Source organism: Scophthalmus maximus, chromosome 3 (genome assembly GCF_022379125.1).
Source record: "Scophthalmus maximus strain ysfricsl-2021 chromosome 3, ASM2237912v1, whole genome shotgun sequence".
In the NCBI taxonomy this organism is placed as follows: Eukaryota; Metazoa; Chordata; class Actinopteri; order Pleuronectiformes; family Scophthalmidae; genus Scophthalmus; species Scophthalmus maximus.
Window position 1 is genome coordinate 4,716,858 of NC_061517.1, and position 15,596 is coordinate 4,732,453.

The 15,596-nt window shown below is 46.7% G+C and overlaps 1 protein-coding gene across 3 annotated transcripts in view; it reads left to right on the plus strand.

Annotated features, from left to right (window-relative positions):
• LOC118317353 (formin-like protein 13) overlaps positions 1-15,596 on the plus strand; it is a 32,780-nt gene that overhangs the window by 3,328 nt on the left and 13,856 nt on the right. For all 3 annotated transcript variants that reach the window (XM_035645974.2, XM_035645973.2, XM_035645972.2), the window contains exons 6-11: positions 664-852; positions 998-1,595; positions 1,880-2,042; positions 6,882-6,993; positions 8,602-8,692; positions 11,743-11,829. In XM_035645974.2, the coding sequence (XP_035501867.1) occupies positions 664-852; positions 998-1,595; positions 1,880-2,042; positions 6,882-6,993; positions 8,602-8,692; positions 11,743-11,829 (1,240 nt within the window). The remainder of the gene's footprint in view (positions 1-663; positions 853-997; positions 1,596-1,879; positions 2,043-6,881; positions 6,994-8,601; positions 8,693-11,742; positions 11,830-15,596) is intronic.

Genomic DNA, 15,596 nt, shown 5'->3' on the forward strand with positions numbered 1-15,596 from the left:
GCCGCTTTGAAGCCTTGCGTTTAGCGTTTTGACCGGCGCCATCTTGTTTTTTGGTGGAACCAGACATAGCAGCGTGGGGGGGAGGGGTCAACGTTGCCTTGTGCCTTTGCTTTCGGATGACTACCTGTGAGTCTGTACTTGACCTGTGTGTAGTTGATTCAATGAATCACATGCTACCTGCTATTGATTTGACCTGCTCCCTGTACCTGTGGGTACAAGTAGAGCTCTTCGCTGACTGAACCTGTCCTGGTTGCGAATCTGCATTCGACTCCTCTTTCCTATTTCCTGTCCATCAACATTTTCTCATGCTGGTTTTTTTTTCTTTCTTATCCGATCTTCCGGTCTTTGTTCTAAGCTAACCCTCTCCTGGCTGCTGCAGCAATGAGAGTGCCGTTGATCTTCTCATCAAAGTAATTCGTGGCGTTTTTCCCAAAATTTCCCAAAATAGCCGTTACTTTTTGAAGCCTCTGGTGAAACATTTTGCTAACTCTTTTTTTTATGGAGAATTGACAATGGATGCCACATCTTCTTCTGTTTGTACAAAACGCCGTACATGAGTTTGAAGTGTACTATATCCATATTATGTACTAAATGCATCAAGCACATGCTGGTGCTGTCGATGTGCTCTACATTACACGTGACTCCTTCTTCATTTTCTTCCAGATACGAGGTGCAGCTTCACCCGGGCCAGCTGACACTGGTCCCCTTCAGGTGTCGAGACCCCGCTGACGGCGAGGCGACATCCGCGGTGCCCGTGTCCATCGTGATTCACCTGTCAGACGGCGACACCCGCGTGGAGAAACCTCAATGCCCGGACGCCTTCACCCTGGTCACCCACAAAAATGAGTACCAGTGAGTGAGGCGGAGCACATTCACAGGCCTGTGGCAGTTATGACGCAGCCTCGTCTGAGTGACGAACACAGGCCGCAAGTGTTGATTGCCGGACGTACCTCAGCTAATGGGGAAAGTTGAGTTGAATGTTTTTGATTCGCTGCAGATTCAAAGTGCCTGTGGCGGATCAAACCAGCGCCCGAGGGGCTGCCCAGAGGGAGCGAGACGCTTGGGTCAACGCCATCGACAGACTGTGTTCGGACTGGAAGAGGAGGTCCAGGGGCGACCACGCGTTCCAGGAGTCAGCGATTCCGCGAAATGCCAGCATCGCCGAGGACGCCGAGGTCACCAACACGGACCTCGAGTCAGGTGGCGGATTTAGCGGTGGGAATACTCGTCCTCCAGTTGCCGATGCGAATGCGGATCCCGCGTCCACCGCTGGAGACGGTTTAGCAGCTGGCTGCTCAAAGCCCGTTCCTGTACCTCGCAGTGGGAAGGCCGGTGCTGCTGCTGCTCAAGCCGCTGGACCAACCTCACCCAGTGTCGTTCCCCGAACACCACCTCTGCCCCAACCCTCCCATATCCCCCTCACGTCCTCCTCCACGGTCCCAGAGTCTGTTACTAATGAATCCGGCACGTCGGCTGTGAAGGGGCCTTCCCCTCCGAGCATCCCGTCTCCCCCACCTTTACCCTTCAAACTGAAGACCAGTTCGAAAGAGGCACGCACCAAGGCTTTCCACTGGGACCTAGTTGGCCCCGAGAAGGTAACACTTCCACTTTTCACTCTTAGTGAAATCGGAGGACAACTCGCATACCATTTTGGCGCAGATACATCTACAGTGGGTCTCATTAGGGTGAATTATTCATATTTAAATGCAGTGTTTTATTATTTTGGCAACAACAGAAAGGTCAGTTTCACAGGAATATTTCTTTGTTGTGTCCGGCAGTCGTCGCTTCCCCCCTGTGCTGTCCTTTTTGTAATCTCAACATTGATTTATAGCACCAAGCGGAAATCGTCTCAGCGCTGCATTCATTTGTTTCTCGGCAGATCGGTAAATCATTTTGGACACAAGGAAGCGCCGGGAGGATCGAGATCGACACGTCACGCCTGTACGAGCAATTTGCCGTCAAAGACCTGGGGAGGTTTGATGCGGCTGAGCACAGTAACACCCAGCACATCATGCTCAACCAGAAGATTGCGCAGAACTTCAGTGAGTATTGGTTCAACAAGTGTTGTGGTGGAGTTGCTTATGAATATTGTCTGCAGGAAGGGGTCCATCTTTTTTAGGAAGGAGATGAGACTTTCTCAGCTGAATGATGAAGTATATATTTCCATGCTCTTATGAAAAGCCTTTCCTCTCGATGAAGTCCAATAATGGTTCTGTGAATTTAAAATGTGTGGTTTGAACAACCACCAGAGGGAAGCAGCACACAAGGGTAGCCGGGATTCCTGCAGAAGCAGCAACGACGTCTTTGTAGTTTCTATCAATTAGACTTTAACTGCCCAAATAAAAAGGAAGATCACCTGAAAACGCCAATAATTTTTGGCTCTTTTTAATAAAAAAATTGGCCGAGACTCTGATGGATGCCACAGGGGCTGAAAAAGCAGATGGGTGGAGGGTTCCTCACGCGTGTCTGCAGGGGGCAGTGTGTCATTACTGCCCATGCAGTGCAGAGCTGTTGTGAAGTGGAACATGTTCTACTTCTTATCTAATGGCTTTTCACTTTTGATTAACTGCGCGTGGCTTTTTAAGTTTCAAAACCCGACGCCGGGGGAGAGAGCCTTTCAGGAGCTCCCCCCTCACAGGTCCTCCAAGAGGCCCACAGGCCGCAGGAGCGCCTCGGCTGTGGTGGTGGCGGCATGGGGGCTGCTACATGGAATCAGAGTGAATGTGCAGGCTGGCACCGTAATTAGAGTTCACACCTTTATGAAATATGGATCGGGGATTTAAGCGACAACTAGCATTCAGAGTCTGTGCCTCATATGTCTGACCTGGAAACTTCCGGTTGTGTCAGGAGCAGGAGCTGAGTGACGACTGCCTGCGGGCAACCCCGGGGCCATGCATCCTCCTGCTGCAAACTTTAGAAGAAGAAAAAATTGACATTTGAAGCAACAAAAAAAATAAAGAGGAGACACTGTCTGTCTTTCTGTCCGTCCTCCTTTGGTCCTGTTGTCGCCAACCTGACATTTCAGCAGTGATGGAGGAAGTATTCAGATCCTCATTCAGATCCTGCAGGATGAAAATACTCGATTACAAACGAAAATAGCAAGTTTTACACATTAAGTAAGAGTATGTGAGTATCAAAAAAAGTAACAAAAGTTAAAGTATTCATATTTAAGAAGAGTTGCACCTTTGATTTGAATATGATATATTTGTTATCATATCACATTTTATAAGCGTATATGTTTTTTTTTTTACGTAAAATCTACTTTACTCTACTTGTACTAGTACAATTCTGAGAAGAAAAGGAATAAAGTAACTAATAATAATAATAATTCAATGAACCCATCGTTTATTCGGATGTGCTATAATAATCTGCAAATTAACAGTTTAAGTGTGGCTGCAAGTAAATGTACTGCGGTAAGAATACTTAAGTGTAGTGGAGTAGAAGTATGTAAAGAATAAGTAGGCAACCTTCGATTTTAGAGTAAAGTCAAGTACATGAATACATGAATTTACATCACACCACTGCACTTCAGGGGTGTTTTTTATCAATCAGAGTCAACGTCTTTCGTCTAGCAATAATAATAATTACTATTATTAATAATAATATGGTTTTTTTTAAAGCAAAAACACAGCAACTCCCTTGGAAATCAGTTCTCATTGCAGCTATATATGAAACTAGATTCAAAAGTCAGTTGTTAATCTTCTCTCTCTCTCTCTCTGTGTCTCCCTCACACGCAGAAACTCTCGCCCACAGCATCCCTCTGCCGCGGCACTTTTTTTGTTTTTGTTTTTGCATGTTTATCACCTCAAACCTCCCTCAATTCCTGCCGGTTATTCAGCTCATATCTCATTCTTTGCCACACTTTCTTTTTTTTTTTTATTCATACCGATCCCGTTGCACGGGGAGCCGGTGTGCATAAGAAAGCCGAGCCTCGCTCCGTGTTTACAAAGATAGCACCAGCTCAGCAGTCAGTCACACTCCACCTCCATCAGATGATATCTCACACACACACACACATACACACACACACACACACACACACACACACACACACACACACACACACACGTATCAAGTATGTGATCAATAATTAATAAACAAACTCAGAACTGTTAATTAGGAAGAAAGCCATTGCACTTTCCACGTCCGCACAGACTTTAAAAACGTTGTTTGCAGCTAGACAGAGGGTTTGCGTTGCTGTTGTGCCGTGGTTTTGAAGAAGGGTTCCTCCGGCAATCAGCTGTAGAGTCCATATGACAAACGCTGTAATGATGTGTGAACTTATTTATAGACTGAAAAGTGCCCAACAAGAATCCGAAAGACCTTAAACAACAATGAATTAACTGGTATTGTTGTTTTTGATTGTAATCTGCTGACACGTGCCCACAGAGCAGATGTAAAAGAGATAGTGTTTGTGTGTGTGTGTGTGTTTGTGTGTGTGTTTGTGTGTGTGTGTGTGTGTGTATATGCGTGTCGTGATGGGATTCTGTAACACTAATGGCTGTGACTGACGCCGACTCAGTGTTTAAATCAGTTTGAATACAGTCTAAGGAAATGAAATGTCTTCTCACAGGACGGCCTCCGTAGTGTGAGATGGAGTCAGTCGACATCTTTAATGAGATCAGTGGTAGGAGAGAAGTATTCACGTCCTTAAAAAGTACCAATAAAACAGTGCAAAAGTACTTCATTACGACGAAACGTCCTGGTTTCAAAAGCTTACTTATGTGTACGGAAGTATTAACTGCTGAACCATGAGCGTGGAAGCAGCAACTTACTGTCGTGGCTGGTCCAACTGGTGGAACTAGTTCACACACTGTCATGTGTGTAAGTTCAGTGGTTCGTCACCGAGTGGTTCGGCCGCTCCAAAGGGTCACTGAAGAAATCTGAGAGGCTGGGAGATGATTAAGCTGGAAACCAGAAAAAAAAAATTCTGTTCCAAATATAAATTAATATTTTAGACTTCAAACTGATTGTTTGTTGTTGTAAATTTAAACCTATTTTCTAATCCAACAGGTATTTAAATGAAAACGTTTCTGTCTCTTTGGTGCAACTGCAAACAGCTCAAATAATAAAATGCTAATCTTCACTTTTCAAAATCCAGAAAATCCAGAATCAAATTCACATCGCGGCAATGAAAACAAATAAGTCATAAAATAATCAGATTTAAAAGACGGAATAGTTAGAAGTTATAGTTATTGACATCTCAAATGTGTTAAGAGGCTGCAACTAGACACTGCAATTTGTTTTCTCACATGCCAATAACAAACTAATAGTAGTTTATTTACCAAAAAAATATGGTGTTTCAATCTGAAAAGTAAAGATAGTTGTCATATAATTGTGGCAGATTAAAAAAAAAGTTAAATCTTTTAACTGAAATGTAAGAAAAATATGAGAATAATGTACCTTAAAGCCCAAGTGTGTAATTCTTGTACTGTTCTGGCGGCATCTGGTGGTCAAGTGTCAAACCGCATCCAACTGAGCATCCGACAGGGGACACTTTATGGCAGCGCACTGCTAATTCCATTTCCGGTTTCCCGCAGCGCTGGAAATTCAACGCGAACGCGACGTATTCTGGAAACTTTTCGGCAACAACCGCACGGACCGCTGCGTTCCATCATCCACTATACCTCGGAACCGCTCGGACCCCCACACTGCAGCTTTAAGAGTGTATTCAATCAATCACATTTCATTTTTATGGCCCATTTTCACAAATCACAATTTGCCTCATTGGGCCTCAACAGTCAGGACAAAGTGCGACACCCTCCGTCCTCAACCCTCGACGAGAGCGAGGAGAAAGTACAGAACTTTGTTAGTTTTTCCGCCTCTGGATCCATTGTGGTTTGAATAGGTCATAGTTCTTTTCTGTCCGTCTCTCTTATGGTTATTTACCAGGAGAGCCCCGTGCTCGCTGCCTATTTAATGACTGGAAATGTCGCTCTCCTAATTAAAAGTACACCTGTGGCGTCCTGCACCCAGTGGGACACATCTCTTCATCTCCATAATTCTAATTTGCCAGGGCACCGCTCAGTTTGTCCGAGTGCCAGTCAACCAAAGGGATGGATTTGCACTTGTTTGTTTTATTTATTTATTAATTTTTTCTTCTGTCGACCAGATGAGACGGATGAACGCCCCCCCCCCCCCCCCCCTTGCTTTTGGAGCCCAACACTCATTTTTGATTCTAAACGTTTTGATATTATCACTTTTAGTCATTTGAAAATGGGACACGAAAAAGCGAAGGAGCGAATGTCTCAGGTCGGAGAGCGTCAAAGATTTGGCGACGTGTTGATCACAGCCCTGCCGGGTCAGTGTCAGTGGTTTGCGCGTTTTAGTTGTAATACGGATAAAACAAACAAGTTGCTACTCGCGAGAACAAAATATCTCCGCTCCGGGACACAATTCTTGAATGCAACATAGTTGGCGTTCACGCAAATTTGGAAAAGAAAAAGAAAATTGGATGTGATGCTTCTAAAAGGAAAAGAAAAACGTGTCGACCAATCATTGATGGGGACAGGGTCAAATAACTATATTTTGTAAGAATTCATCTTGTATTTCACATGTCTAAAACTGCAGGCTCATAATGAATGTTTCCCTCCGCTCCTGAATTATGCAGAGACATTTTCAATAAAAAAAAATAAATAAATAAAAAAAAACATCACATAAGCTTTGACTTGATAGAATGCAAATTTGTGCATTTCCCTCAGGCATTCAGGGGGAGAGTAATTAAGCAGAGGACCCTTTGTCTTCACAATACTTTTTGGAGTCATTTCATCGCAGGATGAGAAGCCTATCTGTCAAGAGGAACGCTTTCATGTTCCATTGAGTGTGTTGACTCTTTGCTTCCCCCCCCCCCCCCCCCGTCTCGAAATCTATTGTTCTTGTAGACATTTTCCTCAAAAGTTTCCCAGTGCAGCCGGGAGAGCTGAAGGACAAACTGTTCATTGTGAGCGAGGAAGACGGAGGCCTGTCTGATGAGCACATCACCTCTCTGAGGAGGTACGTCTTTGTGTCCAACCCCCCCCCCCCCCCCCACCTGCTTTGTATGAATTCCTTATTGTGTCAGAAGCGAACCATGTGGGGTGAAATACTTTCTGTGCCCGAGTCCGTGGGCGGTCGACGTGTGTTGTCAGCGGCGACGGGGCAGACGCTTTTGGAAACAAGGCAGCTCAGCAAATCAGCGTCGAGGGTTGTGAGTGCGTGGTCACAAGTCAGGACCTCGCTAAACGGGGGGGAAAACACTGCCAGTGCACGTGGGGAGGACACACACGCACGCGCGCACACACACGCACACACACACACGCACACACACACACGCACACGCACGCACACACACACACACACACACACACAAGGCGGTTCTCACAGTGCTCTAATACTAAAGAGCAGATGCCAGAACCTTTTACCAGACCAGCCTCCCCTAATAAAAGATTTATCTGGGGTTATTTGTGGAGATGGAAACTATTGACACGCCCTCGGGAATACAACTCCGAGAGCGGCTAAAACGCTCTGCGACTTTCTCACCTGCAGTTTGTACTCGGCGGGCCCTGGATGCTGACCCCCTGGAAGGCGGGAGTGATCTAATGTGCCGCGTGCAGGATTTTATTCATCCTACCCAAACGTAATATATATTTTAATGTGTCCAGGCCCGAGGAACACAATCCTGAAAGAAGCCACTCCCCAACAGGTGCTGCAATATTAATGGCCGGTGGGGTTCTCCAGTGGCGCATTCGCCCCGGTTCATGAAAAAGTGAATGCCTTTGGTTTGAGGTCAGGACGCAGGGAAAGTGACGGGAGGAGCAGGTCCACTTTGAGACGACGGGGGTGGGGGTGGTGGTGGTGGGGGGGTGGTGGGGGTTCACATTCAGTGCGAGTGAGTAAATGGCTGTTCCCATCAGCGTCTCGCCGCTTCATAGGAGCCGACGAGGGCCATCAGCAGTGCTCGGCTTTTAGTCACTTGCCTTCCTCCGGGCCACTGGAAATCAATGTGGTGGCATCGGTCCAAGGCGGGAGAACATGTGATAGGTTAAAAGTGCCTGATACAGGAGAGGAAACAGCCTCAGCCGCAAATTAAATTTTATTTATTTATATTTATTTGGTCCATATACGTATTTGTTTTTTTATTTTTTTGTTTTTTTGGATAAATAATAAATAATGTAAAGAATTCCACATGAATGATACATAATGTTTTTTCCTTCTAGTGTTTAAAGGCATGCGGGTATTAGTTAGCATACATATATAGATACAATGAAAGTAAATATACTTTTAAACACATAATCATAGGATGCATTGCTAGAAATGCTTAATGAGCTTCATTTTTTGAGAGGGAGAGTTTTAGTGTTGTGGTGCTTCTTCTGGACTGCGTGGATTTTGGATTTGATGCGATTTTTGATTGACAGCGATCAAACCATTCAGAAGAACATAAACACAGAAATCTCTGATGGGAAGAAAAAAAAAAAATAATGACTTTGACAGAAAACTGTGTTCATGTAAGGAGCCTTGATTTAGTAAAAGAATAAGATGGTTGCGGGAAAATACAACTTTCAAGGCCTTTTAGTGTGACAAAAGACAGCGGTGACATTGGTATGTTTGTTTTCCATGTTCAAGGTACATCCCCACCGCGGACGACGTGGAAATGTACAAATCCCACAAGGGGCCCGCGGCCGAGCTGCACATCGTGGACCAGTACATGATGGAGGTACAGTGGGACTGGGATTAGGATTACACAGTCGACCTGCTAATTGACCTGCGGCAGAATCGAAACGCACGCTCTCGCTCGTGTCGCGCTCTCCCCAAAGTCTTCGTTGTTGAGTCTTCGTTCACCTGGCTCCTTCTTCCCACACCGTGGGTGTCATGGCAACCTCCATGCCGTTCATCTGCTTACCACCTTCCAGCGCGACGTCGCAGTCGCCTGACCCTTGTGTGATCCGGCTCAGGGGTTCCGTCTCTCATGGAAACCTCGTGTAGGCCGACGTGTGGAGGCAACATGAACAGTCCTCTTTTCTTTTTTTGTCTTCAGATCAGGGCCACAGCTAACGATTATTTTCATCATTCGATTAATCTGTCGCTTATTTTCCCGATTAATCGATTAGTTGTTTGGTCCATAAAGTGTCGATCGTGTTTCTCAAACCCTGGCATGATGTTTTGATTTGTCCACACACCAAAGTTATTTAGTTTACTGTCACAGAGGAGCAAAGAAACCAGAACATATTCACATTTGAGAAGCTGAAATCAGAGAATTTTGACTCTTATCTCACAAAAACTATGTGAACGGATTCATCGATTATCAAAATAGCTGACGATTAATTCAGAAGTCTATTGCTAATCGATTAATCGATTAACCGTTGCATCTCTAATTTCAGATTGAATAGAAACTGAAATGCCGTCAATTGAAACACATTCACTTATGACAGAAATTCAAAGGGTCACTTAGTCAATGAAAGTAATCATCAGCTGCAGCAGCCCCTGCATGACAACACGGCAAACTGAGATGTGAACCACTACACCTGCTAAACATTTTAATATTCTCATTGTTAGCATTCAGACGTTAGCAGTTAGCTTCAGGCACTGCCGTGGCTAATTACAGTCTCGCCGAGCTGCTAGCCTGGCTGCAGGCTCTAGATCTTGTTTTACTTTAGACAGTGGGACGAGTGGGATACCGTCAAGGGTACTATTAAAAGAAACATTTCAATATATTAGAGTTGAAGCACTGACCTTTTCCTTGAGCGGTCCAATCAAACCCTAATCGAGCTATGAGGGCCGTCAGGCTCCCGGTGTGTAGCAACGGGCGGGTCAATCACTGACACGTCCATTCAAAAAAATTAATAAAGTATTAGGGCCACTTAAAGGAGAAAAAAAAGAAAAAGATTTTGAGACAAAAGTAACAAAAAGAAAAAGTCGGCGTATTACAAGAAAAACTCATGAAATCACGAGAATAAAGTTGTAACATTAGGAGCCGCAGTGTTATAAGAAAAGAGTGATATGAGTAAAAAAATAATCATAGTGTTACAAGAATAACGCAGTGACAATAGCGGAATGTATTAATAGCCTGTCCAATTATTTGTTTATTTATTTATACCTCTCTTTTAAATAATTTTTTTTTTTATTGTTTTAATTTTTAGCGAGGGGAAGGAAATAAAAAGGAACATGCTTCTTGTCAGATGTTTGTAGACACATTTTTTTCTGTTCCTCAAATAAAAATATGAGTTTCACAAGAACAAACTTAATTTTAAGGAGGAAGCAGAGCTCTCTGACTCCAGGCAGCGAGTTCTACTCCAGAAAGTCTCGATAATCTTCTGACGTCATCGTGCCCCGCGCACATTCAAGGTTTCCCCTGCGGCAAAGCAACACCAGCGCACGAGTGCGCCTCCTCCATGTTTCACAGCGGGGACGGTGTTCTCTTCTTTGAGAGCGCCAGTTGTCTTTTCTTCTCCTGACTGCGACTTGACAAAAGGCTCCCTCGCTTTGGTTTTTTTTTTTTCATGGTGGAGGACAATCTCCCACAGGCGCCGTGGTTTTTTGTTGTCGCGAATTTGAGCGAGCACGAATCCTAACATTTTTTTTATGTTTCTCTTTCAAACGGTGAGGCCTTCTCGTGTTTTCACTCCGCGGAGCGCGATTGCTTCACAGAGAGCGAGACGTGGCGCGACGAAGGACAATGCGGGGGCCTTGATCTTGAAGGTCAGCCCGTGTCTGCTTCATATTCCCCTTGGTTCCTTTTCAACCGTTCAAACCCAACGAGTGAATTTCCCTCTTGTAGCCACGTCCGGGGGGGGGGGGGGGGGGGGGGGGGGGGGGGGTGTTGGCTACAGACCCAAGGACCTTGAACCTCTTCCCCATCGCCTCAGACATCCGTCCGCTTTACTTTCTCTCGTCCGTGTTGATGACAGACGGCACGCTGAGGACTTTTCTCCGTTTAAAGAGGCTAAATGGCTGAGGGATGCCAGTGAAGACACCTGTGATATTAATTGAAAACAACACACTGTTTGAAATATCCCTATAAAGGCGGTTTCGGAGGATCTTTGTGAGAGAAAGCCATGACTCAGCTCTTTTCTCAGCTCCTCGAGACAAACGAGCCTTTGACGTCGAAGCTTTTCAGGAGGTGTTTGATTCAAATTGTATTTTTTTTTAAAGGTTTCAAACGCCAGATAATCATGCAGTGCTTCGCCGAAGCAGAACTCCCACAAGACCTTGACCTCTTGTTGTCCCCAATGTGGTTGAACGTTTGTGGCCGCCTGTGTGTGAGCACCGTTTTGGCCCAGTCGGGATGAAATTAGAAGTGTTGCCCGGGCATTACGACATGTCTCTATCGCTGACGCTCATCCCAAACATCTCTTCCTCGACCATCCATCAGACCAAGTGCCCTTTGGCTTCCGGGAGACGGTGCCTGTTGCGCGTGAGCGCGGCCGCCTGACAACGCCGAGTGATTTATCCGAGGTTAGCGCCGACGCAAAAGGTCGGCCGGGCGGCTCAGCCCATCGTTTTGGAGGTGTCAAGCCCCCGAGTTTCTCTGTTAAATCGGCCTGTCGACGGGCCGGCGGCGCTTTCACTCTCGCCTGCGCTAATCCTGCCACAGAACTGGAGTCTGTGAGAGCAGAGCTGCGAGCCGTCCAACGACGGCCTCCTCCCCGCAACACTGCTCCTCGGGGTAATCGCGCGGAAAGCTCGTTATGTTTGTGTCATAATTGCATGTCCTTATCACACTCACATCTTCCTCTTTTTTTCCCCTTGCCCCCCCCCCCGATGCAGATGTGCAACATCCCCCACCTGAGCGCCCAACTGGACCTGCTGCTGATCCTGAGGGAGCTGCCGATCAGCATGAGCGACCTGCAGCCCGTGAGTTCACTCGCGAGGCGCGAATCGGCCGTCGCTCTGTTTCAAAGTGTGGCTCGTTCCCCACGAGCTGCAAAATAAAAAAGGGTTAAAAAAAACAAATCAAAAACAAAGACAGGCGACGGAACACGAACGCGCAAGTTTTATTCCGTAAAATGAAAAGACCAGTGTTCAGCTACATCGTGGCTTTAGATATAAATGAAAAGAACATCTATGGACAAAGTGGCAATAGTACGCAAAGCCCCCCCCCCCCGCCTTCAGTTTGAATTGTATGTCTGAAGTGGTGAGTGGAGTCGTCTCTAAGTGGCGACAGGTTTGAGAGGCACTTTCAGACGCCGCTCTTTGTTCGACGGAGCGAAAAGGGAAAAGACGGATCTTAATCGAATCAAGAACCATTTTTTTCTTTTTCTGTAGATGGTGTAAAACATGGGTAGTTATTATCTTCATCAGAGACCCAATAAAGAAAAGCACTTTGGGGAGAGCTGGGGGGGGGAGGGGAGACTCAGGCACTCTTTCATTGATGCAGGTCGAGCGGGAAAAAAGGCATCGCACGATTTAGAAGATACGTTTTCTTTACCTTGCCGTGGCACTTTGTCAGCCCACACACACTCTGACTGAAACGCAACTGAGCGTTTAGCGTCATCATTAGTCAGACTAATTGTCGACTCTCTTGTGAAGCGCGGCTGCTTATTGGCGTCGGGGACTGCAGGGTGCGAAGATATTGCAGTCAGACGAGAATCCCTCCCGGCTCCTCTGCCAATTTTTATCGTTCATTTTCATTCTTCCTCTCGCCTCGGTCCCGACGTCCTGTCTGCTGACTCGCCCTGAGGATGAAGAGCAAGAGTGACGCCACCGAAATCCGTCGGAGGCAAACGTGTGGCGTGCCCGGCAAAACATTAGCAATTTCATTAAGCCTCAATTGGCCCTCGGCTGTTTCTTGCCGATGTTTCTCTGTCGGCTGCCCGGGATTTTATTAAAATAAAAAGGCCTTGTTTTTTGTCTTTTGATCAGATTGTGGCGTCGGTGTCTGCGCCCGCTGCTCCCTAATCTGTAAATCCGCGCGGCGACGAGTCCCATCGTCTCGCAGAGGTCGGGGGTCCTCTCGTCCCCTTAAATGCGTTGATTCCCTGACGCGACATACTCCGACATTAGGGAGGATTGACTCGCCACCCGGCAGACCGATTTTTTGAGAGGTCACCACCCGGGGATCGTTGGCGTCCTCGTCGTCGGTGCCTCGCCTCGCCTCGCCGCCAGCGTGACACATTTCCGTCTGCACTGTGGCCCCCGGCGCCTTCTTCTGTTGGGGCTGTTTGCTGAGCTCTGCCTGCGCCCCGCTTCCGGACGCGAATGAGGGAGTCAAAGAGGCGGAACGGGGGCCGGCGATGCAGGGGACAGGAAGGAGCCCTGGACGGGGGGGGGGGGTGTCCCCTGAAGCACTGGGTATGAGGACGCTTGTTGTGTTAAGCGCGCCTCCAGTTTCCAACAAAAGTGGAAGAGAAGCTTTTTTTCGGCCTCTGAAATGTGACGCGCGTTTCCTTGGCGAGGCGCCGCCTGTGGCCGAGGCCGCTGTCGCGCGAGGGGGTTTTGATCAAGTCGTTTTTAGATTTTATTTGAATTAGTCAAGATGCGGCGTGGCGCAGACCTGCAGGTGTGTCCCCCCCCCCTCAGCGGGGGCCCACTTCGGACTGTCACCGTCAGGGATCAGCCACACAGCTGCGCTCGATGTGCAGGACACAGCTACAGAGACACGGATGAAGTGACGAGTATTTAATGACAGGAAATGAATGTGCTGTACAGACAACAAGGAAAGCTTTTCTAACCAAGGTGAGGGGGGGGGGCGGGCGATGCGCAGCGTCATGCTTTCAATCTTTTTTTCCCATAATAATTACACGTTTTACCACTTGAGTTATTTCTGGAAATTGAATTTCCCTACCAAATCAGCGGGCCTCCAAGAAGCCGGTTACAATTGGGCCCTTTTCCATTATCTGCGACACAAACTACGACAGTTTGCCACGGCGGTGCAGATGGTCCTGTGCAAAGCCAGTTGGGGCGATGTGGCTGGATGCGAGACGTGTCCTCTGTGTAATTCGCGCCGTCCCACTGGAAGGTTTTGGGAAGTTACCCTCGAAAGCGGAGCATATGGTGGGAGTGTTGCCGGCGTGGTGGAGCTCATTTGGAGCTGCCAACTTTTTTTTGTCAAGGTTACTACGATTCCCACAGCATCAACTCCTTCTCCCTCCACATGGCTAAAATGTAAAAAGCCCCACTTTTCATTTCTATTCGGGGGGGGGGGGGGTGTTTGTTTCCAGCGCGATTCTTATCCATATTCAACAGGATCCCGTCAGAGCCCGGCTAAGCGGGGAAACCGCGCGGCAGTCTGGAGGGATATTTGTTCCTGACACGATTGCATAGCAAAATGGTAACCTTGCCAAACAACAAGGCCCTGATTATTCATTTTTGTGAGGTTAAATGAGGTGCTGCGAGATGGCTGTTTACCTTCCTAATGTAAAAAACAACAACAAGTTGTAACTGCAGTTATTTCTGTCCGCGCACACGGAGAAACCCCGTGGTGGCCGGATCACCGGAAAGGTCTCGGCACACGTCGGTTCACACCTGGCCCCGACGCGCTGTTTTGCAAAGACCAAATGGGGCGGCGTTTTTAGACACTCTGTGTGTGTGTGTGTGTGTGTGTGTGTGTGTGTGTGAGTAAGTGTATTAACGTGCGTCCCGAGAGACCCGATCACGAGCGAAACAGCTCTTAGCTCGGTGGTTTCATGGCGGTCAGTGTTAATATAGTGGTAGCTATATATATATATATATAAATCAATAAATCAATGTTTGGTTGTTTTGTTTCCAGACATAAACTCCAGACTGAGTCTGGACATTTTCCGGACTTTGACCCTCACACGTGATGAGCGGGGTGGTCGTCCGAGTCGGACGCTTTCACACCAACAGGAACATTTACGGAATATCCTGTAGCTTCTGGTTATGGAGCATGCAGGACACGATTCACAGCAAGCCCGCCCCGCTTGCTGTGAATCCTCCCTCTGACATATTCCAGAGAATTTTACCGCGGCGCCGGCCGGAAAGGTTTCGAAAAAGTGTCCGCACTTGGGAAAAGTCCGGGAAAAATGTCCAGAAAGCAGATTTGAAATAATAATAATAAAATATTAAAAATCAATATGTGGCGAACAATGTTGATATGTTGGCAGGCTGCAACTAATAGATCACTGTATTGTTAATACTGAGGGGTCCATGTCTTGGGCGTGTTCACGCCTGGGCCCTGAGATGGATGTTACACGGCTCGTCTGAACGGGGCTTTTCATGTCGTCGCGTGCAGAAATGAATAACGCTCAACTGTATTTCTATGGATCTTTTCTCAACAGTGTTACAAAGTGCTTCACAAAGAAGAAATAACACCAGCGAGGCTGGGAATATATAAACGAGAATAAGACAAAGGAACATTAATAGAGGAAGGAGAGCGATAAAACAGATGCGACTATATAAATATAAATAAATATAAATGTCATCCGTTCAATTCAAAGTGTTTGTGTCCACCATTTGTAAAATAAAAGTTTTGAAAAGCAATTTAAGTCTAATTCCAAACTCTGGTGGCAAAAGCTCGGTCACCCTTTGTTACGGGCTGTCACCTGGGAGTAAAGAAACCCATCCACCGGTCGAGAGGGCACATTGCCGGATCGATAAATCTGAAAGATATTTGGGCTGCGAGGCCATTCGAGGCCTTAAAGGTGAGCAATAAAATGTGGAAA